Genomic DNA, 26038 nt, shown 5'->3' with positions numbered 1-26038 from the left:
TGCGATATGAGCCTGTCATAACCATCAACAACCTCCGGTGTATGCAATCACGACCCCAAGCGAAATTCTCGCTCTGCAAAGCTATCATGATCCATTCTGTTCGGAAGTCCGCCTCAAGTGGTCCTTATCGAGGGAGACCTTTCAACCATCAAAGTACAAGAGCCGACTTCTTTGGTCATGTTTTCTTTACTGGTCTTGGTCGAATTTCATTGTTCTTTCTACTTTTTGGGAACACTTGACATTACACTTCTATGCAAATAATCATAAAATTAAACTTTTTAGAGCGTGAGGCTGAATGACAATGCTACCTCTATTCTCTACAACATAAATGAAGCTAACCCTAAGAGGTACTGCATGTGAAGTAGGCATTGGTACAGCGGATTCGTGTGAGCATGGTTTCTACTAGATAAAAAAAAAATATGCGAAAGAGAAAAATGTGAAATTTTTGTATATTTCAATGTACATAACTGTCGAAAACAGATTCCTAGAAATGCGAAAAGACGGAAACAAATTCCTAAAAGACGAAAACTCGAACCATCGAGTAACACCTAGGGGTGAGCGGCTCTCGGTCCGGTCCGGTTCCAAGGTGGAACCGGGAACCGGACCAAGAAAATCGGTTCCCAATTTTGGGAACCGCGGACCGGACCGGTTGGTTCTAGGACCGGGAACCGGTTACTTAGAGTTTAGGATTTTTTTTTGTCAAACGCTTAAGGTTTGGTTCACATTTTACTAATTTTTATTTTATGTCAATGAAGTTCACTTAGGGTTTAATTCACATTTTACTATTTTTTATCAATGAATTTATGATAATGAAGTTTACCTAGAGTTTAGTTCACATTTTATTAATTTTTTTAAAGAAAAAAATTACAAAAATATATATTAAATAGTCGGTCCGGTCCGGTCCGGTCCGGTTCCCCCTTGGAACCGGGAACCGGACCGCCCGGAAACCGGTTCCGCTTTTAGGAACCGGGAACCGGACCGATAGTCCCGAGAACCGGACCAAACTCGTCGGTCCGGTCCGGTCCGGTCCGGTCCCGGTTTGGGCGGTCCAAGTTGCTCACCCCTAGTAACACCGAAAACATTTGCAGAAACGTGCCCAAGAGAACTTGAATCACCAATCGTCTAAAGTATATCACCGGGAAGGATATACCTTGTTTTCCACGGATTAAATGCTTAAATTGCAACGTCGAGAGAGTGCGATTCTTCGATCGTCAAGTGAGAGCCTCTTTTCTTTTGAATGAGTGAATTTTTTTTCTTTTTGAGCGGGAGAATACTTGACACACCCATTCACATAGAGTGTTTCTCCCTTTTTCATTTTCCCATAAATAACTGCCTTGGTAGTTATTTCTCTCTCATGGGCCATTTCATGATTAACGGGCTGGGTTAGCCCAACATGGGCAGCCCAATATCCATAAAACCCACCAATAACGAAACGTAAGACATGGCGATTCACAACATCCACGTCAGCATGTCATGTAGGATGGCCGGCAATAACTGGACACTACATCAGCAATTTTTAACGGAAGTTGGCCGGAAGAACTACATTGGAACTTTGGTCAAAAGTTTAGAACTACATCGGCAAAATCGAAAAGCCCGGGATTGAATTGTCATCCGAGTAATAGATTTAGGACCGATTTGGTAATTTTTAGTCAATAAATGAAGCAGCTAAGCAAACCCTATGGCATCCTCTAGCATGTCATCAGTAGGTTTTGATTACATTAAGAGTTCCGCAGGGAGGTTCTTCATTGTTGCCGATTCACCAGCTAAAAACCATGGTCTTGTTTGCGATAGAGGAGAGACTTTTTGGACGGCGAAATGGGAGAATCCGAAACCCTCATGTTTAACGACTATGTTCGCCCCTTAACTAATTCAAATTATATATGACAAATGGCCGTGCGGACATGGACAGCGTCGGTGGACCTCGACTATGTAAAAGAAACTGCTCCATTTCCCGCGTTGACCAAACCTTAGAAATTGATCAAACATCGTAAGCATGTCAAAAGTCAACTCAAGCTCTCCTCACCTGCTCTTCTCCTTTTGTAGTGTACAATATTAATAATCGAAGCTTCTAATTCTCGACAGTGTGTATACATCCCTTTCGTCTAGAAAGTCAGAATTTCAACATTGGATGGCTTTTGGCGTGTGGACTCGAACGACATTTTCTAGGAAGGAGACTTGGGTCGTAATAAGTGGTCTTCGGTAGGCAACGAAGCCTATATATGAACACCCAGCTCCTCCATTCATTCCCCACAGCATCTCCAGATCTCCAAATTCGCTTAAGAGAACGCCAGTTGAAACCACGCCAAACACCATCATCTGTTCGAAAGAGAGGAGAGATCGGCGATGTCGAAGCCCGACCACGAGTCGCTGAGCTACGTGGACGAGGAGGCGAAGCGCAAGAAGAGGATGAAGTGGACGATCGGCATCACTGCCTTCGTCATCTTCCAGGTCGTCCAAGCCCTCTTCTTCGTCCTGGTCATCATGAAGTTCAAGTCCCCCAAGTTCAGGGTCGGCGAGTTCGATGTCCAGACCCTGAGCATCGGGACTCAGGCCTCGCCCTCGTTCGACATGAGCTTCGTTGCTCCCATCCGGATCAAGAACACCAACTGGGGTCCCTTCAAGTACGACGCGACTGCAGTCAACTTCACTTACGGAGGCGTTCAGGTAGGGCAAATGATGATTCCAAAGGGCAAGGCCAACTTCAAGTCCACCAAGAAGATCGATGTGAACGTGAACTTGAGCTCCGATGCTTTGCCGAGCAGTTCGAATCTCGGGAGCGAATTGAGCTCGGGGTTGATAACGCTGAACAGTCAAGGCGAGCTCAAAGGGAAGGTGACGGTCATGTTCATGTTCAAGAAGACGAAGACGTCCCAGATGAACTGCACCATGGCTATCAGTACAGCAACGAACGCGGTCCAATCCTTGTCATGTAAATGAGAGATGCGAGTGTGTGATTTTTTTTAAAATTTTTTCGATATGTCAGGTTGAATTATTTATTTTAATGAGTATTATTTTTCATTTAATTTAATTCATTATCAAAATTGACCTTAAAATTTAAACATTTAATTTCTTCTAGCTCTTAAATATGTTGTTGTGCGTGCATAATTATGTTCTTCCTACGTCATTGTCATTTCATCTTCGGTTACAGATGGACAACTGCCCTTCAAATAAGAGGGACATGTCACATGTCCTTACACATATGGAAATCCTCTAAGCATTCACATTGCCTATCAAGATTAGGTAGATTAACTATGCCAATTTGTCATGCAACTGGAAAGGCAAGATTGCCTATCTTTGGGATAATTGCATAAGGCGACCTGAATTTTACATCGTACATCAACCGTAAGTGCACTTTCATGGTCATAACCACCACCCTCCACGTTGCCGCCGCTGCAACCGCCATTGCCACCGGTATGCAACATCCACCTCATGCCCACCTTACATCGCCACCATCTACCTCACTTCGTGGCACGTTCATCACAGCTACCACCACGTTGACATTTTTAAATAATATTTTAAATTTTTTTGGTTTTTTCTTTTTTCTTTTCTTTTCTTTATTATTATTTTTTTGGACTGAGAGCCGATCGACCCTTGTCGACACTGGGCAGGGGTGTCACGGCCCGCACCAAATATGGGCAGGCAAGGGCATCGCGGCCTTCGTTGGCCCACTGGATCAGGCGAGGGAGTTGCGACCCTCGCCTGTGGTCAGTGAGGGTTGGTCGGCAACCCTTGTCGGTTCTCAATCCCAAATAAAAAAGAGAAACGAGAAGAAAAGAAAAAGGAAAAAAATAATAAAAAATTATTAAAAAACATTCATGTTGGCGTCGACCGTGTCAAGTACAACAGCCAATATCCACGTCAGTAATTTTCGGCCAAAATTGATCGGATGGACTCAATTGGCAAAGTGTGAACATGTTTAAGAATAAATTAGCACAATTGAAAAGTTTAGAATTGAATTGCAACAAGTGCAATCTTTATTTATATGTACCAGATAAATTTAAGTAAAAGCACAAGATAATACCACAAGAGTATGAACCATATAAAGAGGGTTCCTCCCCAATCGCATCAGAATTATCTAAATAAGATTCATGATTTTTTTAATTTATCAGATGTTTTACGCCCCGATATCTCTGTTAAAGATAAAGTTCAACGTTTTTCTTTGCCCTGAATCGACGTATCATTCGGTTCTGGCCTAGGTGTCAGTCTCTTAGTTCAACGGAATCCTTTAAACTCATCATGGATTATTTGATTTTATGTATTGGTATATTCGATTGCAGAAAGTGGGTTTGACAATAGAATCATGGCGGTTGGGGACCCGAAGGTTTGGCCGGCGGACAGCGGTAGAGAACTTGCGATTGAAGTTACCAACAAAGTGAGGCCCAAGTTATTACATTCCGAACTAATCTCTCATCCATTGCATCGAGATCGTCGAGTTTCTTCGAATTAAAAAGGTCTGTAATCGCTTCGTGTGTTTTTTGAGTATACTTGTAGGCTCACAGTTCGATAGGAACGTGCATTCAGCTGTACATGGACCTTGACGAAACAGTCCGCAACGTATAGAAATTCACGCCAGGATCAACTGTCGGATCACACATATTGGTAGAGATCATCTGTTTTGTTCGATAAATAATTAATGCTGCCAATAAATAGATTTGGTCCTTAACAGATTTTCAAATCGTTTCCTGAATTTTTGTTATCGTCTAACGGTTCTCATTCTGGGTCTATTGAATTCCGAGTGATAATGGTCGCGCCAAGATATTAAATTGGGAGCCAATTCCATTATGTGGGAGAAAAGCTTGGTGGGAGTTGGGGGGAGGGAGCATGCTTCGTGCATACGGTTCCAGTATATATACACACGTATACTGTGTACAATATATATACATACTCACGTAGATGGTGGAGACATACATCATTCGGATTCACAAAACCAGATCTTCATTTGTTGCACAGTCTGACAAGATCTAGGCAAATGGAGGGGAATTTCCGGGAACAAAGATTAATCTAATTGCACAACATTGGATAATCAGGTTTCTCTCATTAAGGACAAGCATGGTGTCCTACGAAGTTCTGGTTTCTCTCTTTTGGTGTATCTGGGCAAGTAGTTGTCTGATGCTACGGGGTGCGGGTGATGATTGATCAAATATCATCTTGTTATCGTTATGTGGCTCCTAATTGACATGTTTAAGTAGAAATTTACCCAACATTATGACTCCAAAGATGGCCATGGCGGCTCGGAGGAGAGAGCGCCGTCGACAGCAGAAGAGTTCAAGAGAGTGGCCGAGGAGAAGTGGAAGGAGGCTGAGCAAGGGGCCGCGAGTCAGGTGGACGATAAGATGTACGACGGCGCGAGAGAAGCGGTTCTAGGGAATGCTAACCCCGAATTGGCCAAAAAGAGGTATGGACAACCATGCTTGTGGCCGGCTAAGGAAAAAGGAAAAAGAAAAAAAATATTTTAAACAAAATTGAATTTTTTGGTAACTTTTCCCAAGAAACTCAAATCAGATTTCCATGCCAAACAATAGAAAATATATTCTAATTCATATTTAGGTTTAAGCCAAGCACCGAAAAATACTGTTATTTCCTGGAAAATGACACCCTGAAAACATTTTTCAGAAATGTCACATTTTCCGCAAAACAAACGGAGTCTTAGTATCGTAAAACTAAATTATTGTGCCCCAAATTGGATCGAAATTCTTGTAAGTGAGGCATCTGTGTCCATATTTATTTCAATTATAGAAACTCTAATCCTGTAAACAACTCTCTATTTTATCATATATGTGTGTGTGTGTAAGTGTAATGTGCTAGCAGGTTTGTGTTGGTTTTTGTTTTAGGCCGCGTCCTTTGGGTAAGAAGATGGCCGTGTCATTCCCCTTCCGTGGTGAGAATCGGGGCGTGACAAATTGATTCTCTCTAAGAATCCGTTTTAATGTCGTGAAACTGAACTACTGTGTCCTATCTTAAGTGAAATGCCAAACCCATCATCTTCGTGAGAACTAGCCTCCATCCTAAGAATTTCTATTTGTTCTCAGTTTCATGCTCCCTACTTATTTTCGGAGCTTTAAAGTTATTTATCTCACGTATCAACTATTCAGTATTAATCTTGTCGAACCCTCGTTTTTTACTCACCATTTTTCTCTATTCACAAGCATCTAATAAACTAATCCACTAATATTATCAACTAATTCTAGACTTCTAGTACAAATAGTATTTCCCATTCAAATCCCGTCATTATCTCTACTTTTAGGCTAATTCCAACTTGCACTGTTTGATTTCATGGTTGTCTCAGTCGAACCCCGTTATTTCTTTGCACAGTCAACATAGGATACTTTGATCTTTTTTTGTCTCAGTCCGAGCCAAAGTCCATTGAATCGGTTTCTTTCTGACCGTGCAAAATCCGATCTGCGTGGCATCGCATGCTCAATTACTGTTCATTTGGCAAAGTAGTCGGCTTAGTCTGTGTTTCCTCTTCGGCATGTGCAAGTCCCGAGCCCATTTTAATCAACCTCCTAATTAGTTTAGAAGTCAGGAATAAGGAAGGGAGTTGCTGTTCTTCTTCTTCTTCACGCGAGACATGCGGTCGAGGTTGGAGATTGCTCGGGAAAGGGTGGCCGCCGTAAACGTGGGTGATCGGGCGGCTGTCGATGGGGTAAGGTAGAGGTTTTGGTGGGAAGGACAGAGCTTGCAATGGATCGATTGAGAGAGGGGGGAGACTCATTGCTTAATCGCTCGCACGCTTTAATATTTCCCACACCTAGATTAAGCTCAAAGCTAGATTAAGCTCAAAGCAAATTTACAAGCATTATCTTACAATCTCTCACAGAGAATTCACTCAGAAAACTCACAGAGAGAAAATTTAGTACTCTTTGTGTTTGCTTTGTTGTATCTGATATTAGAGTAGAATTTTTGTTAGCAAGTTCACTTTAAGACAAAAGTGTAAGTAAACCTACATCTACGTAATGCTCTGAATTTTCATTGCTCTGGAAACTCGGTACCTCTTGACTCATCGGGTGCCAGCAAAGAAATCCCTATGAAAACAGACGTCATTCCCAGGATATACGTACATTGTTCTCAGTGCATCAGATACCTGTTCTAAAAATGGGTGAATCACACAAAATGATTGTCTAATTGTACGACCTGATATTCCTGAAAGTAAACAAATCTTGTACAAATGGAAAAGAATGTCCAAGCAATTTGAAACATTGGAACGATAAGATTTGCATCAAACAGTGACAATCCTTCATTCAACGTTGCCATCATCTGCAAAGCAAGAAAAGAATGTTGAGCTTTCTGCAGCAGTTGGGTATATTATAAGATCCATGTAAAGAAATTATGACAGCTATCTTACCCAAAATCGGGCAGCACTGAGAAACGGAAGAAGCTTTGAGTATGTAAACCAGCTGTGCAACTGATAGCTGCTAGACATTGCCAGTCTAAGCAAGTTAGACCTGATAACAAGAGAAATAACCGTGTTAATACCACAAATAGTTGCAGGTTTTACTGGTCACTCGCACCACAAAAATTTACGATATCTAAGGTACTTACAGAGATTTTGCAATACACTGAGCATGAGCCTACGGCACCTGAAACTCTAAGCTTGCTGCCAATGATCACATATGGAATCATCTTCACAGCCAAACGGGCTATGGACTCAACACATTGACAGACATTGTTTCGGAAAAAAAGAACTCCATGCAAACCTTCTGGAGCTAAATGCAGAGTAGAGAGCAAAATGAGATGGAACCATGCTTATATGACAGGTTGATAAATAAGTAGGATGGAAGGATGCAACTTGAAATAAAATGGCAAAGCTCAAAGTACAAAGTTACAGGCCAACAGCCATACGGTCCTGCCAGTAAAGGAATTGGGAGATGGGGCTAGAAAGTATTAGGCCTAGGGTTCGATCCTCGTGAGCACCGCACACATATGTACATAGAAAAGAGAAGTGAAAACAAAAAAAACGTACAAATTTATAGATTTTCAAAGGGACAATTACCAAAAAAGTCTTAAACCTACAATTTAACTGTGCCTTTTTTAGTTTTAAACCTTTTCACATTTTGCCAATTTAGTCCATCCAACCAATTTTGGCCGGAAATCGTTTACGTGGATGCCGGCCATCCTACATAGCACAGCTGGTACTGACATATACTTTTTTAATTATATTTTAATAATATTTAGATTTTTTTATATTTTTTTGGTTTTTTGGTTTTTTCTTTTCTTTTCTTTTCTCTACTTTTTTTTGGACTGAGAGCCAGCAAGGCTGCCACAGGTGAGGGTCGGCCCTCGCCAACACTAGACTAGGGCATGGTGGCCCTCGCCCGATGCCCTTGCTGTGGTCAATGGGGCAAAGCAAAGGCGCGCGGCCCCTGGTCCAGTTCTGATGAGGGCCACGATGCCCTCGCTTGATCTGGGCCAGGCGAAGGCACTGTAGCCCTTGCCCAAATTTGGCAAGAGTTGGCCGGCAAACCTTGCCAACCTTCAATCCAAAAAAGAGTAAAGAAAAGAAAATATTATTAAAATATGTTTGTGTCGAGATTGGCCGGAGCCTACGTCAACAATTTTCAACCAAAATTGGCCGGATTGACTTAATTGGTAAAACGTGAAAATATTTAGGGCTAAGGCTCCGTTTGAGAACTACTTTCCCACAAGGCTATGGGCTCCAAAGTCCTTTGGACAAAGGCAAATACCATTTGGCAAATTTTTTGGAGAGCTTTGGGAATATGCAATTGCATTTCGAAAAGCCTCTAAAGGCCTTTAGCCTAAGGCAGGTCTGAAGGTGTTTTGAGCTTTGAACATTTTTGGAATACAAATTCATTTTTTTCCTTCCAACTCTGTCTTTGCTATGCCCAAGGCAGGTCCAGAAGTCCTGTGACCTCAGGGTCGCTCGAACATAGGTGGTTGTCACTTGGGTCGGGCAACCTTAGGGAAGGCTGCTAGCTAGATCTAGCTCACCGACAGCCATATTTGGCCTCACCAACCGCTAAGTCCTCGCCAATTTTGAGTTTTAAAAAAAAAACAAAACAAAACAAAAGTGCTTTACAAAGTGTGATTTTTTTCAAACACCATTTAAACCAAAGTTGTTTCCCAATGCACTTTTAAATTACAATTTACCAAACACTAATTGCATTTCGCAAAACCCCTTTAACCTAAAAGCCTTTGCATTTTCCAAAAGACTTTCCCCAAAAACCAAACCAAACCCACCATAAATTGGCATAATTAAAATATTTAGAATTGAATTGACATAAATACAGTAGGTTTAGGACTTTTTTTATAATTACCCTGATTTTCAAAAGCCCGGATGGCATTTGATAGATGGGTGCAAAACTTAAGTTGGATTTTGGGATTTGCAACCTTTCCTTTTTATCTTTTCATTCAGCCCACTTGCAAAAGTTGCAATCAATCTTGAGGCTACATTTACTAGCTATTACTTTTTCCTCGTCGTATTATTTTTATTTTATTTATTGATAAAGTTGATTCACAAAATGATATGATAAATCACAATTGAATATTTAAAAAAATGGAGCATAGTTAAGCACTCAATAAGGATTTGTCATGTCATCTTTTATATAATTTTGTGTATCCGCATTTATATCTCCATCGTCATCTGTAGATTTTAAATAAGCAAACAATCGTGCAAATGCATATGTACGTCCAAAACTCAAAACATGACTGATTTTCATCGCAGATCCCAAGCAAAAGTGGAGCACTTCTTTACTATAGATCCCCCACTTTCAACCTTTTTAAGTGATGGGGTCATCCACATTATCCCTAAGCTTTTCCTACAGCAGCTTTACATCTTTTCGTTTCTTTAAATAAACATTTGACAAGCTGCGAAAAAGTGGACATCCCAAGGACCTATGATGGCACATTAGTCATCACATGGCTTCCAATTTTTCACCCTTTTTTAGTCTAAGAAATAGAATTTTTTTTACAACTTTTTTCGTGGCAGAAAACCGCAGAAATCTCTAAACATATACCCCAACTGGATATTTTAAGGCAATTGAAATTGCTACAATTTTGTCATTCTGATGAGGTCAGATGGGAGATTTTACTTTAAAAAAGGCTGGCCAAGGGGGACCTTTGTGTTATCATTCTTTGGTAACAATTGTCCTTCCAACGGTGACAGGCATGATCCGCTTTGGTGCAATTACTAGCTCTTGCTTTTTCCCTCCATCGGCAACATTCACATTTCACAACTGAGTTATAACAAATATTCACAACTACAAGGCGAATTCCCTAAGTATGACTTAATGAGATTTGCTTGTCAGTAAAAGCCACCAAATATATAGGATGAACTCTTGCAACGGACCAGTTCAAGTAGTGATTTCACCAGGTAAAAGGGAACAGTTGAGGTTCATACGATCGGGGACCGAAGGAACTCGTTAAGGTGAGAAATCGCCCGAAAGATAAGGTTTTTGGTGGTGCACACTACTCACAGTCTCGTCAAATTGTCCTCGCCACTGACCTCTTCTGAGAGGATTGAAATAACAATCCTGCCAAGGGGAAGTAGATCAAACTCAGGTACAGAAATCTCGGGATGTATCCCTGACTTTTCGAAGCTGCCATTAAGTCCACACGGGGCTACAATGAACGATAAATATATACGAGTCCCCACGACTGTTCCCATGAAAGTACATTGCACACATCATACGCTGGCACTATCTACAGATGAGGATTCACTAGTCCCAAAATGTCGTGACAACCTCTACTTTCCCATGTTCTCACTCAAAAGTGATTGCTGACCACCTGTCTTTTAAGGTTTATACTACTTGGCACGAGAAACACGATCCACCACAGTCGCCAGGAACAAGTTTTGACAGTTTCCAAACATGGAACTCAACCCCCCAACAACATGAATTCATGATGACTTTGCAAAGCGTAAAAAGAAACAACTGACTTCGCTTAGTGTCCTTCAATTACTGCTTAACTCGGGTATCACGCCAGGGACAATATATCAGTCAGGTATAAGATGAAAAACTCCAGAAGAGGTTATTGGGTACTTACAGAAGATATGCTATGCTATACGAGATTCACAGGCAAGTCATTGCAAAAAGCTCAATAAGGAGTCCATTTGTATTTTGTTCACACTGTAAATCCTATTACCCATAAAAGGACTCACTTAAGATCTCAGCTTGTGAGAGTGACAACTGGATTAATTCATATTTGTCAGGACCAGAACCCCTAATTAAGTGCATCAGCCAGAATCTGGAAGCAATCACTATTCCAACTCTGATGTCACATTCGGCCCACAACTCGCACACCTGCAAGTGCATGATAGAGCAAGACAACCAATTAGAAACTTCTTTTTAACAGGTCAGAGAATCGCAAAACTTGGATCTATTCTAAAGACGAAGGAGGATTAGATATAGACAACCACCATGCCATAGAAAGCTGTGGTATTACCATCATTCCAAGACAACCAAAACCAAGCAAGAAATGATGCTTCCACTTTCCTTAAAACTTCGAAAATTACCGCTAACTACTACTATACTAACTTTTGTATACACAAATAAGAGATGACCATATCCTCGAGACAAAAGCTATTCTAACCGCATCCTCTTTCAACATTATCATAAAAAGATGCAGAGTGGGAGCAGGCTACAAGCTTCAGTCACATTTACAATCAAAACGTCCACTTTTACCTGCTGCATTGGATACCCCCATTAACTCGGGAGTTGATCCTCAACAGGCTGCCTCCATCGAGAGCTTTCGTGAGTCTGTCCTGTGCACTAAAGTTCAATGTCAAGGAATCATCCAAAGTCATTGTCACTCCACCTACGATAATTTCCATCTCCACCAAGCCAACCAAGAAAGGTGTTGCATCTAACAAAGCATCACATCCCAAAGTTCCTGTTATAGAGATCTGAACCAGACATCCAGAGCTTGGAATCTTCATAACCATCATAAAATTTTTTTAGTCCAAGCCTTTCATTTCTAAGGAGCTGAGAGATGCCGAGGCTGTCTCCACTCTGGATGTCATTCCATCCATCCCAGTGCACATTTGTAGCTAGACCATTTCTAGCCTGTTGGAGAGTTGACTGGGAAAAGGGAGGTGTGCTGCCTACTTGTGATCTGTCCAAAATTCTAGAAGGAAGGCCATATGTACCATTAAGAGTAGAATAATTATCCCCCGAAATATATGTCAGGTTCTGGTGTGGAGAGAGAGATCCCTGCATCAACGAATGAAGTCTAGAATCACTCTCAAAAGCATTTGACTGAGGGAAAGGTTTAACATCAAAGCTCAGGTTATTGAGCCCATTCTGATGTCTCCCTTTGCCAACAGCTAATATAGCAGGATCCATGAACTCAATATCCACTGTGTTGCCAATGTTTCCAGCTGATGGTGGTTGATGTAAATTGCTCAACCAAGAGGTTGTATCGAGTAACTGATTCCCTGAAAACACAGCACAAACTGATGATACAATGAAAGCTAAATGTCGAAATATATTTAATATAATATTTGTCTACTTACGGGACATGGAGTCAAAAGAATGGTCCATTCTTTCCCGAGAAGAAAACCCTGGAGGTGGTGCCTTACTGGGCGCTGAGAAACCCGGAGGGGCCAACATTTGAGACCTTGAAACTGCTAAAAGAAAATTGACAGGGTCATACTGGGAATTTGCCAATACCACAAGAAAAGAAGAATAAAACAAGTGACCATTTAACCAACGTGAAATTTCCAGTATTGACTTGGAATCATTTGCTTTACTAACAGTTCTTGGGTTACAAGAGATTCATTATGTACAAAATTTGCAAGCCAAGGACATACAACAATGGTCACAGGGAGTTTAGTAGAAAACAGAGAGCAACATAGAATACTACCAATCCCATGCAGTGTGAGAATGCATTACTTTTCAGAGATCCAGATGTATCCACAACCAGCTATTTGAAATTATAAATGCTGATATACCAACTCAGTTCATCATCTTTCTGTTGGTCCTTCAAAGGACCCATGAATCTTCCCTCTAGCAACTTCTTATCGTAACTTTTATACAAGGGAAACAGATTAATAAATCGATGAACTTGACAAGGCAAAAATGCAACGCAGTACTCCATGACCCGTTGCGAGACCAGAAAGGATCGACAAGAATATTGAGAATCGAGAAATGCAACCAAATTAACTATTGCCTTCTCTTAACTCTTGATGATAGTGTGAAAACATTCAAGTTGCAGTAAAATCTCTGAAAATTGGTCATTAGAAAGCCAGATGGCTGAAGAATACTTACTAGAATGCATGCCACAAAGCACAAGTAAGTGGAGAAGGCACCCAAAATACACAACGACCGTAACAGCAAACATACTCAAGTGAAAATGCACAGTGATGGAAATTCAAACTTATTCCACTTAAACCGAGAAACAACAAATATGGACAAAAGAAACCACAAAGTTCAGAGCAATAGTATGACGGAAATAGTACAAATTACCAGATATCCAGAAAATGCACGAGGAAAAGAATTAGAAATCCTAACTAGTTTAAAGTACCACAGAAGCACAATCCACATATTAAGATGCCACACCCACGATAAAGTTTGCATTAGCAGTCAAGGAGGGCATTGCGAGAAAACCAGGCCATCTATATTCAGTGACCCACCAGAATAATAAAACAATAAGCAGGACAGAAAAGAAGGTGAATAATATGTTGCAACTGACAGACATATACGCATTACATATATTAATATGCATAAAGTTTGCATTAGCAGTCGAGGAGGGCATTGCGAGAAAACCAGGCCATCTATATTCAGTGACCCACCAGAATAATAAAACAATAAGCAGGACAGAAAAGAATGTGAATAATATGTCGCAACTGACAGACATATACGCATTACATATATTAATATGCATATGTTCATATACTTAAACTTCAATGGGACGAGTCTACCAAAAACCTTCAATAAATCAACTTATATACATATATATCACCAATAAACTTCAAATGAGAATAAACACTACTCACCAGAACTTTTTCCTGAAGACATAAGAGACTGACTACCAGAAAACTTGTCAGTATCGACAAGACTTTGATGATGAAAACCATTAGACATGCCAATCCTATTAGAGAACGACTCTCTATTTTCACCATCCTTGTGGAGCAATCCATTTCCTGATAGTTGGCCAGGAACACCATAAGGTGGCTCAAAGTCAAATGCTTGACTTAGTGACTCCTCCTGTCTAGCAAAAGAAAACCTGGATTGATTGCTGTTTGAAACCTTCCTGGAAGTCAATGTTTTAATAGAACCTGGCTGTTCATCAGTTTCTCCCAACAGTTTCGCCAGATACTGTGGCGAGGTCAATGAATCATCCCAAGCATCAGAGTCCAAGGACAGTATATTTGAGATTATGCTGCTCTCTCCTGTATCTGAGGGAGCACTGGCACCACCAATGGCAGAATTATCTCCCATCTGCCTTCCTTTCACCTCTTTTGGATATGCAATGAAACTTGCAGCAACTCCATTAGGATCAGCAGAGTCACTGGCAAAGCTATCATGGTAACCATTAGAAATTGTTGAACTACATGATGCAAGTAGCGAATGGTGACCATTTAATGTATTATTTACAGGCAAGGGGTCAGCATTTAAACTCCTCATGCCAAACGCCTCGCTGGGTCTATATGAATGAGACCTCGAGTGATTCGGACTAGATGAACAAAAGGAGTTTTGCCCAACTTCAGGATCTCTTAGTCTTTGATTATCAAAGGTTTGTATATCATCTTCAGCAACCTCAGCCAAAGCACTAAACAATTGATTTTGCAACACTAAATTCTGGTGACACTGGTCAGAAGAAACATCCACACGAAGACTAGGTGGGACAGTTTTGTTGCCTCCCTTTTCTCCATATTCCTCTAAGTATAAATGTTCTTCTGACCCTAGATTCCTAGGTGATCCTGTCAGAAGTGGATCCGGTGATTTAGGTCCTACAACCCTCAATGACTCGTGCTCAAAGTGGTTGGTGATTTTCATCGAAGAAATATCAGAACATAAAACTGGAATATCTCCATTTCCAATATTTCCTCCTGTCTGTGGGTCTAGAGTGCATGACACTCTTGCACTGTCTAAGGTACTCTTTACTCTTGGAAGCGCATTAGTTCTGCCAATGTCGTCCTTGCTAGGTGACAGACATGATAAACGGCTGCTTAGTGCTGAACCACTAAGAGCTCTGTCTGATGCAATATAATTATCGGATGGAGGAAGGTCAGTAAGTTGCTTCAAAGTATTCATTGGATCCATTAAGCTCTTTGTAGATATTGACTGAATCCCTTCGACCAATGATGTCTTTATTGAATAATTGTGAGACGCAGGTGCCTGATCAGTGCTTTCAACTGCTGCTGAAGGTCCATGTGTCCTTTCCAAATTCTCAGATTTCAAAATAGGTCCACTTAAACTACCTGAACTAGGAACGGAAGATTGGAAACTGGAAGCACGCGTACCCCTGGATCAATTTCAGAAAAGAAAATTAAAATTCAATTAAGCAATAACAAAAGGAACAAAAAAGATTGTGCTTGCTTTGTTCATGTCTTGATCTAGCCAAAAAAGAAAGCTATTTATACATAAAACCAAATTAGTGCAGATAGAAGAAGGTTTACCATGAGGCTGCAGCAGGTAGAGCTATTGGTCTGCCATTACTTCCATTTGGTGGAGAACCTTTGAGAACGCTCGCTGTAGTCTGCCACAGAAAACACCAATTGCAAATCAAATAAACAGGCAACAAAACTATGAATCAAGCATTTGGTTCAAGTACTGTTGGTTGCATTTCAGATACTAGTGCTTTGTCTAAAATTAATTAAGGAAAAAGAATCCAAAATATTAAATAATTATATCCTGAAAATATTCATCTGGAGAAATGCACTGGGAATGCTTAGCCTATTCTACTTAATGAGTGCATGATGAAGTATGGAACAGTACGAGGCAAATGGACAATAGTTCAAAGGTACCAGAAATATTGATTTCTACAATAGGCATAGAAGAGCTTACAATTGGGGCAGTTTTCATAATAGGTTTTCCTGTGGAAGCAGAGCTGTTAGTACAAATATCATCAACAGGTGGTGGCAACACATTGCCTGAACGCCTTTGCAGAGTACTTGCATTACCAGTGATTTGCTGAACTCTGCTCCTTCCAAACAAGAACACAATACAGTTAAACGCAGGATGAGAATGTTTAACTCAAGACCCAACAAAATCAGCACATGAAACTAGAGATGCTGATTTGGGGGTGGTATTGAGCAGAGCATACAGACCTTAAATCAATCAACATCAACAGGAGTCAAATACAATAAAATAGGCATAAACATGGCAGCTTCAGATACTTGATAAAAATACAATGTTTCTGGACAGATCGAAAGCTTAGGGTCAACTGAAATAATATCCGCAGAAAAAATTTCAAGGTACAAGTTCCATAAGTAGCTTATCTTCATCATACACTTATGGCATAATTGGTTCTCATGGACTAATACAAAAGAAGATAATCTACTTTATGAAACTTTGGCGATGCTCCATAAATACCACCAGCAATTAAAGGTGCAATGTAAGCAACATTAGATGGGAAAAGCTATCAATTCCCCACAACAATTGATGACCCATTGTTTCACCTGCTCTCGAAATATAAGCAGCACTAGACAATTCATTTTCCAGATCAAAGAATGAGAGACAAGCTATGAAATTGGAAAAACAAATTAAAGCAGGCAGATGTCAGAACCAGAAAAGGTAGTCCACCTCGTGTAGGCTGAAATTATTTCATCCTTTGTAAAGCTATCCTCTTGAGAACCAACTTCATGCAAATACAAGCAATCTGGGTTGGTGCACGGCTGGACCAGAAAAGTCAAACATCAGTTCAGATTCACTCCATTATAGAACTTCAGTAAATTTAGTTAAAAAAGTCAGGCCAATTACACCTCATACATAACTAATATTCATACCACGTTTCTTAGCCAAGCATGACAATACTTTGTGGTCCCAAAGCACACCCTGCATGTATTATTGAAAATCAACTTCTTGATAAGCTAATTTAGAGCTGAGATGCAGTAAGTTCAGACAGTCAAGTTAACTACGTTAACGGAGAGAAAAAAATGAAACTTACCTTAATGGTCTACCCTCCAAGACAAATCCATGTACAGATTGAATACAACGAATTGCTTCCTCCTCTCTTGAGTAAGTAATATATCTAAGGAAAAAGTAACAAAAGACAACATATTTTCCAAAACAATAAGTTTGGGTAAATTAAAAGGACTAAATGTAACAAGCCACCAAACTGCAGGCCAACACATAAACCATTACAAAAAAATTCAACTCCCAAAACAAGTGGACACTGTTGAAAGCTCACAACAATTGCAAGTCAAAACCACTTTGCATCAAAAGTAAGATGCCGCAAACTTGGAGGCCAACAGCAGTGTTGAGTTCATCAATGGAATGTCTTCATTAACAAAAGACTTAACAATAAGAAACAGAACAGTTTAAAAGCCATGCAAGAGAATATAAATCTATACACTTAAGCCAATTAATGATTGGAAAAAAAATGCTACAACAAATAGCACAGGCAGAGAATTTACCCTTCAACTCTAGTGCATGGGTCATGAAAGTTAAATATACGATATTTTGTTTCTAACATCATGTTGCCACTTATTACAGATAAAATTTATGTTAATTTAACTTTCAAAGCATTCATAACACATAAATGAACAGACAATGCATCTGCACGGTTTGCTAATTGGTTAACAAGTCTTGCTAACAAAATCCTTACTTCTAAACACCAAGAAAAATAAAACAATGACATCATAAGTGCTGGGTACTTACACACTACAAGTATTGTTAGGAAACTGCTGAATGACACCAGCTGATGTCCGAGACATTGATACTTTAAGAACCTTTCCATATTGCCCAAAATATTCTCTCCGTAGGAGAAGCTGCAATAGAACAATATGCATAATTGCTGATTCTTACTTAAAATTCTCATGTACATAGATAAGCAGGAGACAGAGGAAAACTCACATCCTCGTCAGCCAGGTTGAGCGGCAAACCAACTATGTAAACCAGGTTGCGTTGAATGACACGCACACTACTGAGTTGCTTTCTCCCCTCTGATAATTTTGTCTTTGCTTTCTGTGATTTGCTCTTTTTCTCCATATTAACTTCAGCCACCAACCTGTGGAGGACAGACGTCAATTTTGTGTGCGTGCACGTTTATATACATGTTTGGGTGTGTGTGTGTGTGTGTGTGTGTGTGTGTGAGAGAGAGAGAGAGAGAGAGAGAGAGAGTAATGTCTCTTTATAAATAACAACACCTCTCACAGTTTGCAGCCATCCCCACAATCTTTTCCTTGTCATAAGGGGCACGACATGCAGGACAACGACCCTCTGAATCATCCTTCTCTGCCATTTCTGTAATGTGATGCCAGCACCATACACATATCTGTCATCAAATAGAAACCACAAACAAGATGATTTAACGCAGAACAAAGCACTTAAGAACAGAAACAAACAGAAACCACAAACAAGATGTTTTTAAGCAGAACAAAGCACTTAAGAACGGAAACAAACAGAAACCACAAACAAGATGTTTTAACGCAGAACAAACAGAAACTAACAAATAGTAAATATAACACCACTTTACACAGACAATCGACCTTGCTCCTCAGGTTTATAACTTATGAAGTACTAAAACAAAATCCTTACTACTGTCACTGCGGACTCGGCAAAACAATCCACATAATATCAAATTTTCACACAGAAAATTGCCATAGTGTCCTTTATGAAGGTACAAGCATTAGAAAGAGCAGAATCAGAATCATGAAGGATCTGCATAATGCCAACGAGACATGTAGCAATCACTCACTTTGTGCCAATGGCAACTCAAAGAGCCATCAACCACTAAAATCAAGTCATACCCACATAGAAAGAAAAACTTATATTGACCATATTGGAACTATATAACTGACGAGTTCTCCTAAAGCTTGACGCGAATAGTATGAGTCGTATCATACTTGCCAACCAACTTAAAATAGGCTACACTACAACATTGACAGACTAAATAGTCAAGCCAACGTGGATAGAGTGGAGCCACCTTATGAATTGACTGCCTACAGACCAAATCAAACAAATGGGAGACTTCACAGTTGGGTCATGATCAAATCAGATCGCAGCAGCCCCTACATATAGACCGTATTAAGATTACAGGTGCACTCTGAATGGGATGACTCCATTTCCAGGACAGTGTCATTAGCCATAGAGTGAAGTCACGTGATTGCCATGGGCTTCGATTATTAATTATATAGGAAGCTTCACGATATATACCCCAGGCTATTGTTTGATTCTATTGACTTGTTACTGCTTTTTCTCATGAATTATAAGAAAATTTACAACTAAGGGAATAGCCACTCTTCTCAGAAAAAGCAACAAGCGCCAGGCATTACATCACAACAAAACAAAATCAACCCAATCACCAATAGAACGGAGGACACCCCTAAAAAGATCAAAAAAACATTTGACAATGCGTATGCGGGATATGAGAGATAGAACTGTTTCGCTTTTGTCGACATGCCCATAAGGTGTGAGCAGAGAAATGATGCCAGAGCCAAGCAAGTTGAATGATGATCCCAAATCCAAGTAGAAAATATTGTGTCAATCATTACCGAAAGCTCTGGAAACTGATCAACGGGATGATATTAATCCTATTAACACTGAATCGAAGTATTATCAATGGCTTCAAGAATTACGGGTTCTTTCAGAAGGAAAAAAAGGAACGACATTATTTCATACCTAGCTGATTTTAACTGAATGCAAGTGGTAATATATTTATATGAATTCATATATTTCAAAAAAGCCTGTGCTTCATGGCAGTTATACTTCTTAAAATTTGAAAAGAGTTCGGAATGACCAGAAAAAATAATTGTTAATCAGACCTCATAACCACATTTGCAAGGCTTCAGCTGCTGATCAGTTAAATCCATCTCTTCAGCACAGAGAGGGCATGTCTTTTCTCCCTGATCGCTCATGGTTTCCCTGAGACAAAAGAAAGTGAGAGTCAGGACTCAGTCAAGCTATCATCCAGGAAAAAGAAGAAGAAAGGAAAACAAGGGAAAAAGACATTGTACAAAATATAAACCCCTGAATTCTTCAAAGATTCAATCATCAAGTGATCTCAACACACAGCATCCCATGATGCCACTTTGATTGTCATGTTTTCCCATGTAATACTTCCAAAATTCCTCCTTTTTCACTCTTTCTTCAATTATACGAATCAAAAAGGCAGAAAACCACATCCATCAACGAGACGTAAAAGAAAACGAGCCACAAAACAAAAATCCACCAACACATGCATTACGGGGATCACCCCCATTCACAATTCTCCCGGACGCACGCGTCAAACCCTAGGACCCCTGTTCACCCAAACTCTCGTCGACCCCGTCCAAGCATCACCGACCACAGCCATTCACTGCCGACATCAAAAGGACGGGACCCACGAAATCATCCACCGCCACCAATGCCACCTCACACCAAGACAACCAATTCCCGGTAACTGACAGAGGAACCCACGAAATTCCCCAAACCGCCCGGCACGAGAAACCCGCGAAAAAACCTAAAAATCGACTCCGTCCACATGCAACCACAATCCAGACACATCCGATTCGAGAGAGCGCTCACGCGAGCCCGATGCACCAATCGCCAAGAGCCAAAAAAAAAAAAAACACTGCGAGATCGTACGGGAACTGGAGCAGAGATCTCGGGCGGATTCAAAGGGGGGGAAAAATCGGACTCGAACAAAGATACGGCGATCGGGGCGGCGATTAGGGTTTGCGACGCGAGGGCTTAAGGACTTACGGATTTGGGGGGCGATCGAGCAGGAGCGGAGATGGGGGCGGGGGGGAGGAATCTGTGCGGACGAGATTGCGAGCAACGCACGACGCAGAGCGAGCGACAGAGCGAGAGCGAGAGCGAGCGAACGAGCGAGATGGAGAGAGAGAGAGAGAGAGAGAGAAGGTCACAACGAAGCAACTCTAATGTGGAGAGAGAGACAGAGTGGGGCGATGCGCTTCGTCGTTTCGATGGCTTTCTGTCGCTTATGAGCCTGCTGGCTTCTCCGAGTCGCTGTCGTTTTGGGGATTTATTTATTCATTTATTATCAATTTACGCCTTAATCGCATTAATTATTTTTCCAGATTTTCTTGCAGTGTATATCCCGTGCAATCCCATCGTATTTTTTTCTCTCTTTTTTTTTTATTTCGGCTATTTGTGTTCTCATGTCAAATTCTTATTATCATCGCGAAAATACGTGATTTCATTGCGCCTTCTTTTTTTTTAAAAAAAACGATGTATTTCATAGGCTGCGGCACGGCAATTTCGACATTGTCCGTAATTGGTTGTATGAACTTACATTTTGTCAATTAGCTTGAGTATTTCCGGATATGTCGAGTTGTTGGAAGAAAAAAAGAAAAAGAAGGGCAAATGGAAAGAATTTGGGCGGGGGATCGCGTCCATACACGTGTCAAGCCAGCTTATCTTGGCGGGGCAGCGGATGCATTGCCACGTAGAGATGGTCGTCTGATCCGACGGTCAAAGAGGAGTCTCTGGTTTCTGATTTCTTTCCCTTTTTTTTTTTTTAATATTATGAGTAGGTAGGTGGTAGGCCTTCGTGGGCGTTTCTTCATATGATTAGGATTAGTTTTTCTTTTCGGAGACTGACGATGTTAATGTCACACTTTTTCTTTTCGGAGACTGACGTAGGCCTCCTTTTTTTTTTTGGGGTCGAAAAAAGAACAAGCCTCCTTTTTTTTTCACTCCATTTATTTATCTTTTTTCGCAATGATAAAGGAAAAATTACGCGCATCTCTTCGACATTTTTTATGTAATTAGATATATTTCTCCTTTACTTTTAATTTACAAGTGGATAATCTTACTATCACGAGTTATGCTCAAAATAATATAGCTGAAAATTTTATTGGAAGATAGTTTTTTCGGTATGTATCTTTTCGAATTTCAAATCAAAATATATTTTTCCTAAATCGTATGGATAATATTTCTTTGATGAGCTTTATCCTAAATAACATAATTTTTTTTAAAAAAAGTCAAGATGTTTTATCTTAAAATTTAAAATAAAAGAGACAAAAATTTGTGAATGACAAATTAATTAGGTAAAGCTTTGTTGGTTAAATGTGGACGATGTGGCAAAAAAAAAATACCATGTGGCTTGCCACTGGCGATCCTCGGCCAAGTCTGGGTAAGGGTCAGCGACCCTCGCCCAATCTTAGGGAGGGCCCGCAAGCCCTCGCCTACCGTCCCTCCACCCTCGTTGACCCCTCGTGGCGATGGTGAGGTGGCGGCAGCGGGGAGGGTCCTCCCCGCCGCTTATCCTCCACCTCCCTTTTTTTAAATTTTTTAAATTTTAGCTTACTTTTCAAATTTAATTTAAATAAAATTAACATTAAAATAATGATTGAAAAAGGTCACGTCATTGCCACGTAAGATAGAAAAAATAAAAATCACGTCAGTATTTTTCATTAGTCGATTTGGACAGTGTTAACTTTAGGAATCAATTTAACCAATTTGACAAGTTTTGGGACTCGATTGCACATTTTGCAAGTTTTAGGACTCAATTACACTTTGGTGACAAATTTTATGACTTCTGGTGAACATATAAGAAAATATATGTAGAGACTGGATCGAATATTTAGTCACAAGCAGTGATATCTCTATCCTCCAAAAAAACCTTTTCTTCCACTCCTTCTCTAAATGATAAATACTACGAAGTGTTAAATTGTCATTTGAATTTTATAATCATTTATTAAGTAAACTCGGTATTACCAAAAAGTTTCATCATCTATTCTTGAACAATTTTCTCAGTACTACTAATAATCCAGTTCATCGAGTCGTGCTCAATAAAGTATTAAATTCATTGTTGTGTTCGAGTGGATTCCTATCGATAAATTCATTTATACTATAATCTTAATAAGTTAGTTCATTGAGCCAGACTCTATAGAGTCTTCATTCATCATTGTGTTCGAGTGGGTTTCCGTCAATAAATCCATTTATATTGTAATATCTCTTATATTCACTTCTTTTTTTTGTTTCATACCTCTTTTTTATGTACAAATGCATTCATTGCTTATTGCTCAGGGTGATTGAACTCCGGACCTTACCTAACCAATCCCTTTACTAGTAGAATCGCATGCATGTTGGCTATGATATTTACTTTATTTGTAAGAAAAATTGAATTTTTAGCTACAAAGAATGGTTTGGAATATTTTGTATATTTCTTTTATTAAAAGGTTAGGAAAGGACCAAAAGATCAGACGGCAGTGTGTTCAATTCTCCGAAACATCGATCCGGACGACCCGATTCCGATCCAAACCCGAAATTTCATCTTCTAAGTCAACGCTCGCCGCCGGCGATGACTTGTTTTGTCCGACCTCACAAAACGCCACGGACCTCCCCCGATTCTTCCCCCATCAAATGTCTTGCTTTGATCACAACGCAAATCGCTCCTCCTCTCTCCTCCGCCTCCGGCGAAAATGCTCGTCGCCGACCTCTCTTTCCTCCTCCTCTTCCTATTCTCTCTCCTCGCTCCACCGTCCGTACACTCCTCCACTCCTCCTCCTCCGCCGCCGTATCTATCGCCCGCCATCTTCGCCGCCGACTACGACGACATGCTGGGGAACTTCAGGATCTTCGTCTACGACGCCCGCAGGGCCTTCAAGTTCAAATCCGAAGCCGAATCGCTCTTCCTCGCTTCCCTCCTCGGCAGCCGCTTCGTCACCGAGAACCCTAGCGAGGCCCACCTCTTCTTCGTCCCCTTCGACGGCGGCCTCTCCTCGCGCTCCGTCGCGCGCGTCGTCCGGGACCTCCGCGCGGACCTCCCCTACTGGAACCGAACGCTCGGGGCCGACCACTTCTACGCCTCCTGCGACGGGATCGGGTTCGGGTCGGACCGGAACCTCCTCGAGCTGAAGAAGAACTCCGTCCAGTTGTCGTGCTTCCCGGCGTCGGGCGGCAGGTTCGTCCCCCACAAGGACGTGGCCCTGCCTCCGGCGGGCGCTGCTCGGGTCGGCGAGGGCGAGCCTCGCGCGCCGCCGTCGGACGGGCCGGCCGAGCACCTGGCGTACGCGAGGCTCGGCGCGATCAAGGACCCGGGCCTGGCCGGCCGGTTAGCCGGAGATCGGGACTTCCTGATCGAGTCTGAGCCGTCGGATCGGGAGACCTTCGAGCGCCGGCTCGCGACGAGCGAGTTCTGCTTGTTTGACTACGGAGGCGACGTGTCGGGGATCGGGGACGCGATGCGGTTCGGGTGCGTGCCGGTGGTGATCACGGACCGGCCGATCCAGGACCTACCGCTGATCGACGTGCTGAGGTGGCAGGAGATGGCGGTGTTCGTCGGGAGCGGCGGCGGGGCGGCGGGGGTGAAGCGCGCGCTGAGGGGGATGACGAGGGAGCGCGTGGAGCGGATGAGGGGATCGTGCGTGGCCGCGAGCAGGCACTTGGCGTGGAACCAGTCGCCTCAGCCGTTGGATGCGTTCCACATGGTGGTGTATCAGCTTTGGCTCAGACGGCACACGATCAGATACGCGCGGAGAGATTGGAGTTAGATCGATCAGTTTATTTTTCCGGTCAAGAAAAAAGTCGTTATTTAATTTTCTAGTTCCCACTGAAAAACTTTATTCTGCTCTGATAAAGCATGGCTCCACATATTTGCACAAATTATTTGTACGATACAAGGCAAAACGGGCATTACAAATAAAAAATCCAAATATAACACGAATGATACGCTTAATTTTATATGTCGAAAGTGAATTATTTAAGGTAGAGAATCAAATTACGATAGTCATGTTAACACATATTGACACGAATAATAAATGCGTTCATTAGTCTAACACGAGTCGCCGATCTTTATATACATTAATATATGGATCATTTACCTATCAGTTGTAATTTCGATATTCGAACTCCGTGACTAGTTTAATTACAAAATTATCATCGAGAATTGAGAGTTTGTTATTCTGGACAATATTTTCACGCAAAATTTACTTCTCTACATGGAATTCGTTGGTTTTATTGAAAAGTTGCTGATGCTTCTCTTTTTACAACATGAAATATGTGGATCGAAAGTTCCAAAATATTAAGCGAGCATATGATTTAAGTCCTTAAGCTTATACAAAAGTGTAATTGAGTGCTTCCATTAATTCTATTAATTTTAATTAGCGACAATTGGTAATTTCTCAATGTTGTTAGGGGTGATAATTCTAGGAGTAAAGTTACTCCCTTACTGTGGCACCACATTAGGCACCGGCTGTTCCTAAAGAACATCAAAACAATCACATTTAAAAATTTTTCAAAGCTCGAAATGATGGGAAGTTAACATGTGTACCCGATTACACTTTTTGGACATGTTACTGGGACATTGATTCTTCTATTTGAAAATATTAAAATTCGAATGCATTTTATTTACAAATTTTAGACACGATAATGCATTTTTCATTAGCTATTAATACACATGTAAATCGCTAGCCAACTTTTATTTATATTTATATCACGGCCTTCTAAATTTAAAGGTCAATTTTGTTATGACCGAGTGGTGATTTACTAATACGCATTAACAACTTGCGCTCCCGACAATATATGAACACGAGAGTTACCATGCTAGTTAAAATTAACTAATTAGGAAAACTTACTATTCTTAAGATTAAGAATTACTGACACGGATTAAAGAACTCAATATGCAGGATAATATTGCGAAATTGCAAGCTTTATTGACACGGATTAAAGAACTCAATATGCAGGATAATATTGCGAAATTGCAAGCTTTATCATCCTAATGGAAGCGAACAACTTAATAAATGCATTAGTAATCATCATTGCTGCTTTATGTTAGTATCTTTTCTAATTGACTAGGTTCTTTTTAGTTTCTTTATTGATTTATGGTATTAGCTTCTAAAATTCCATTTGCTAAGTGATAAAAAAAACTCGACGAATTATAAAAATGGAATTTCCCTGTTTAAGAATGGCCATTTTCTATTATTTTAGCAAGTAAGGATTTCTCCATCGGAGGACAACACTAGCCTCGT

The 26038-nt window shown here is 40.8% G+C and overlaps 3 protein-coding genes across 5 annotated transcripts; 2 read left to right on the top strand and 1 right to left on the bottom strand.

Annotated features, from left to right (window-relative positions):
• Positions 1-2238: 2238 nt before the first annotated feature.
• LOC115670209 (uncharacterized) lies at positions 2239-3023 on the top strand. The gene has a single exon (XM_030591424.2). It carries the CDS (start codon positions 2344-2346, stop codon positions 2935-2937), a length of 594 nt encoding a protein of 197 aa, XP_030447284.1. The 5' UTR covers positions 2239-2343; the 3' UTR covers positions 2938-3023.
• A 7912-nt stretch (positions 3024-10935) lies between these two features.
• LOC130134329 (uncharacterized) lies at positions 10936-21016 on the bottom strand. Of its 3 annotated transcripts, none has more exons than XM_056319984.1 (14): positions 20805-21016; positions 19886-19985; positions 18269-18396; positions 17976-18129; positions 17781-17890; positions 17068-17151; positions 16907-16955; positions 16704-16795; positions 15966-16104; positions 15578-15657; positions 13952-15423; positions 12470-12583; positions 11640-12391; positions 10936-11258 (listed from the first exon to the last, which is right to left on the bottom strand). In XM_056319984.1, exons 2-13 carry the CDS (start codon positions 19976-19978, stop codon positions 11832-11834), a joined length of 3075 nt encoding a protein of 1024 aa, XP_056175959.1. In that variant the 5' UTR covers positions 19979-19985; positions 20805-21016; the 3' UTR covers positions 10936-11258; positions 11640-11831. The 3 variants fall into 3 exon arrangements, with proteins under 3 accessions (XP_056175959.1, XP_056175960.1, XP_056175961.1); XM_056319985.1 differs by having other exon boundaries at positions 12470-12580; positions 20805-21015; XM_056319986.1 differs by having other exon boundaries at positions 15966-16098; positions 20805-21015.
• A 2475-nt stretch (positions 21017-23491) lies between these two features.
• Positions 23492-24562, top strand: LOC130140537 (probable glycosyltransferase At5g20260). The gene has a single exon (XM_056320164.1). The coding sequence runs from the start codon at positions 23492-23494 to the stop codon at positions 24560-24562; it is 1071 nt and encodes a 356-aa protein (XP_056176139.1).
• The last annotated feature ends 1476 nt before the right edge of the window (positions 24563-26038 follow it).

The sequence above is a fragment of the Syzygium oleosum genome, unplaced genomic scaffold (genome assembly GCF_021117445.2).
Source record: "Syzygium oleosum isolate NSW1041296 unplaced genomic scaffold, Sole_v2.1 Sole_v2.19, whole genome shotgun sequence".
NCBI classification, from domain to species: domain Eukaryota; kingdom Viridiplantae; phylum Streptophyta; class Magnoliopsida; order Myrtales; family Myrtaceae; genus Syzygium; species Syzygium oleosum.
Note: the sequence above shows the minus strand (reverse complement) of the source record. Positions and strands in the feature narration are given on the sequence as shown.

What these genes read in the sequence shown, in the direction of transcription:
- LOC115670209 (XM_030591424.2), top strand. Translation starts at nt 2,344, where the DNA reads ATGTCGAAGCCCGACCACGAGTCGCTGAGCTACGTGGACGAGGAGGCG.
- LOC130134329 (XM_056319984.1), bottom strand. Translation starts at nt 19,978, where the DNA reads ATGAGCGATCAGGGAGAAAAGACATGCCCTCTCTGTGCTGAAGAGATG. An exon ending in TTGGAGGGTAGACCATTAAG is followed by an intron (nt 16,956 to 17,067) that starts GTAAGTTTCATT and finishes TAATACATGCAG; the next exon opens with GGTGTGCTTTGGGACCACAA. An exon ending in CTACCTGCTGCAGCCTCATG is followed by an intron (nt 15,424 to 15,577) that starts GTAAACCTTCTT and finishes AAATTGATCCAG; the next exon opens with GGGTACGCGTGCTTCCAGTT.
- LOC130140537 (XM_056320164.1), top strand. Translation starts at nt 23,492, where the DNA reads ATGCTCGTCGCCGACCTCTCTTTCCTCCTCCTCTTCCTATTCTCTCTC.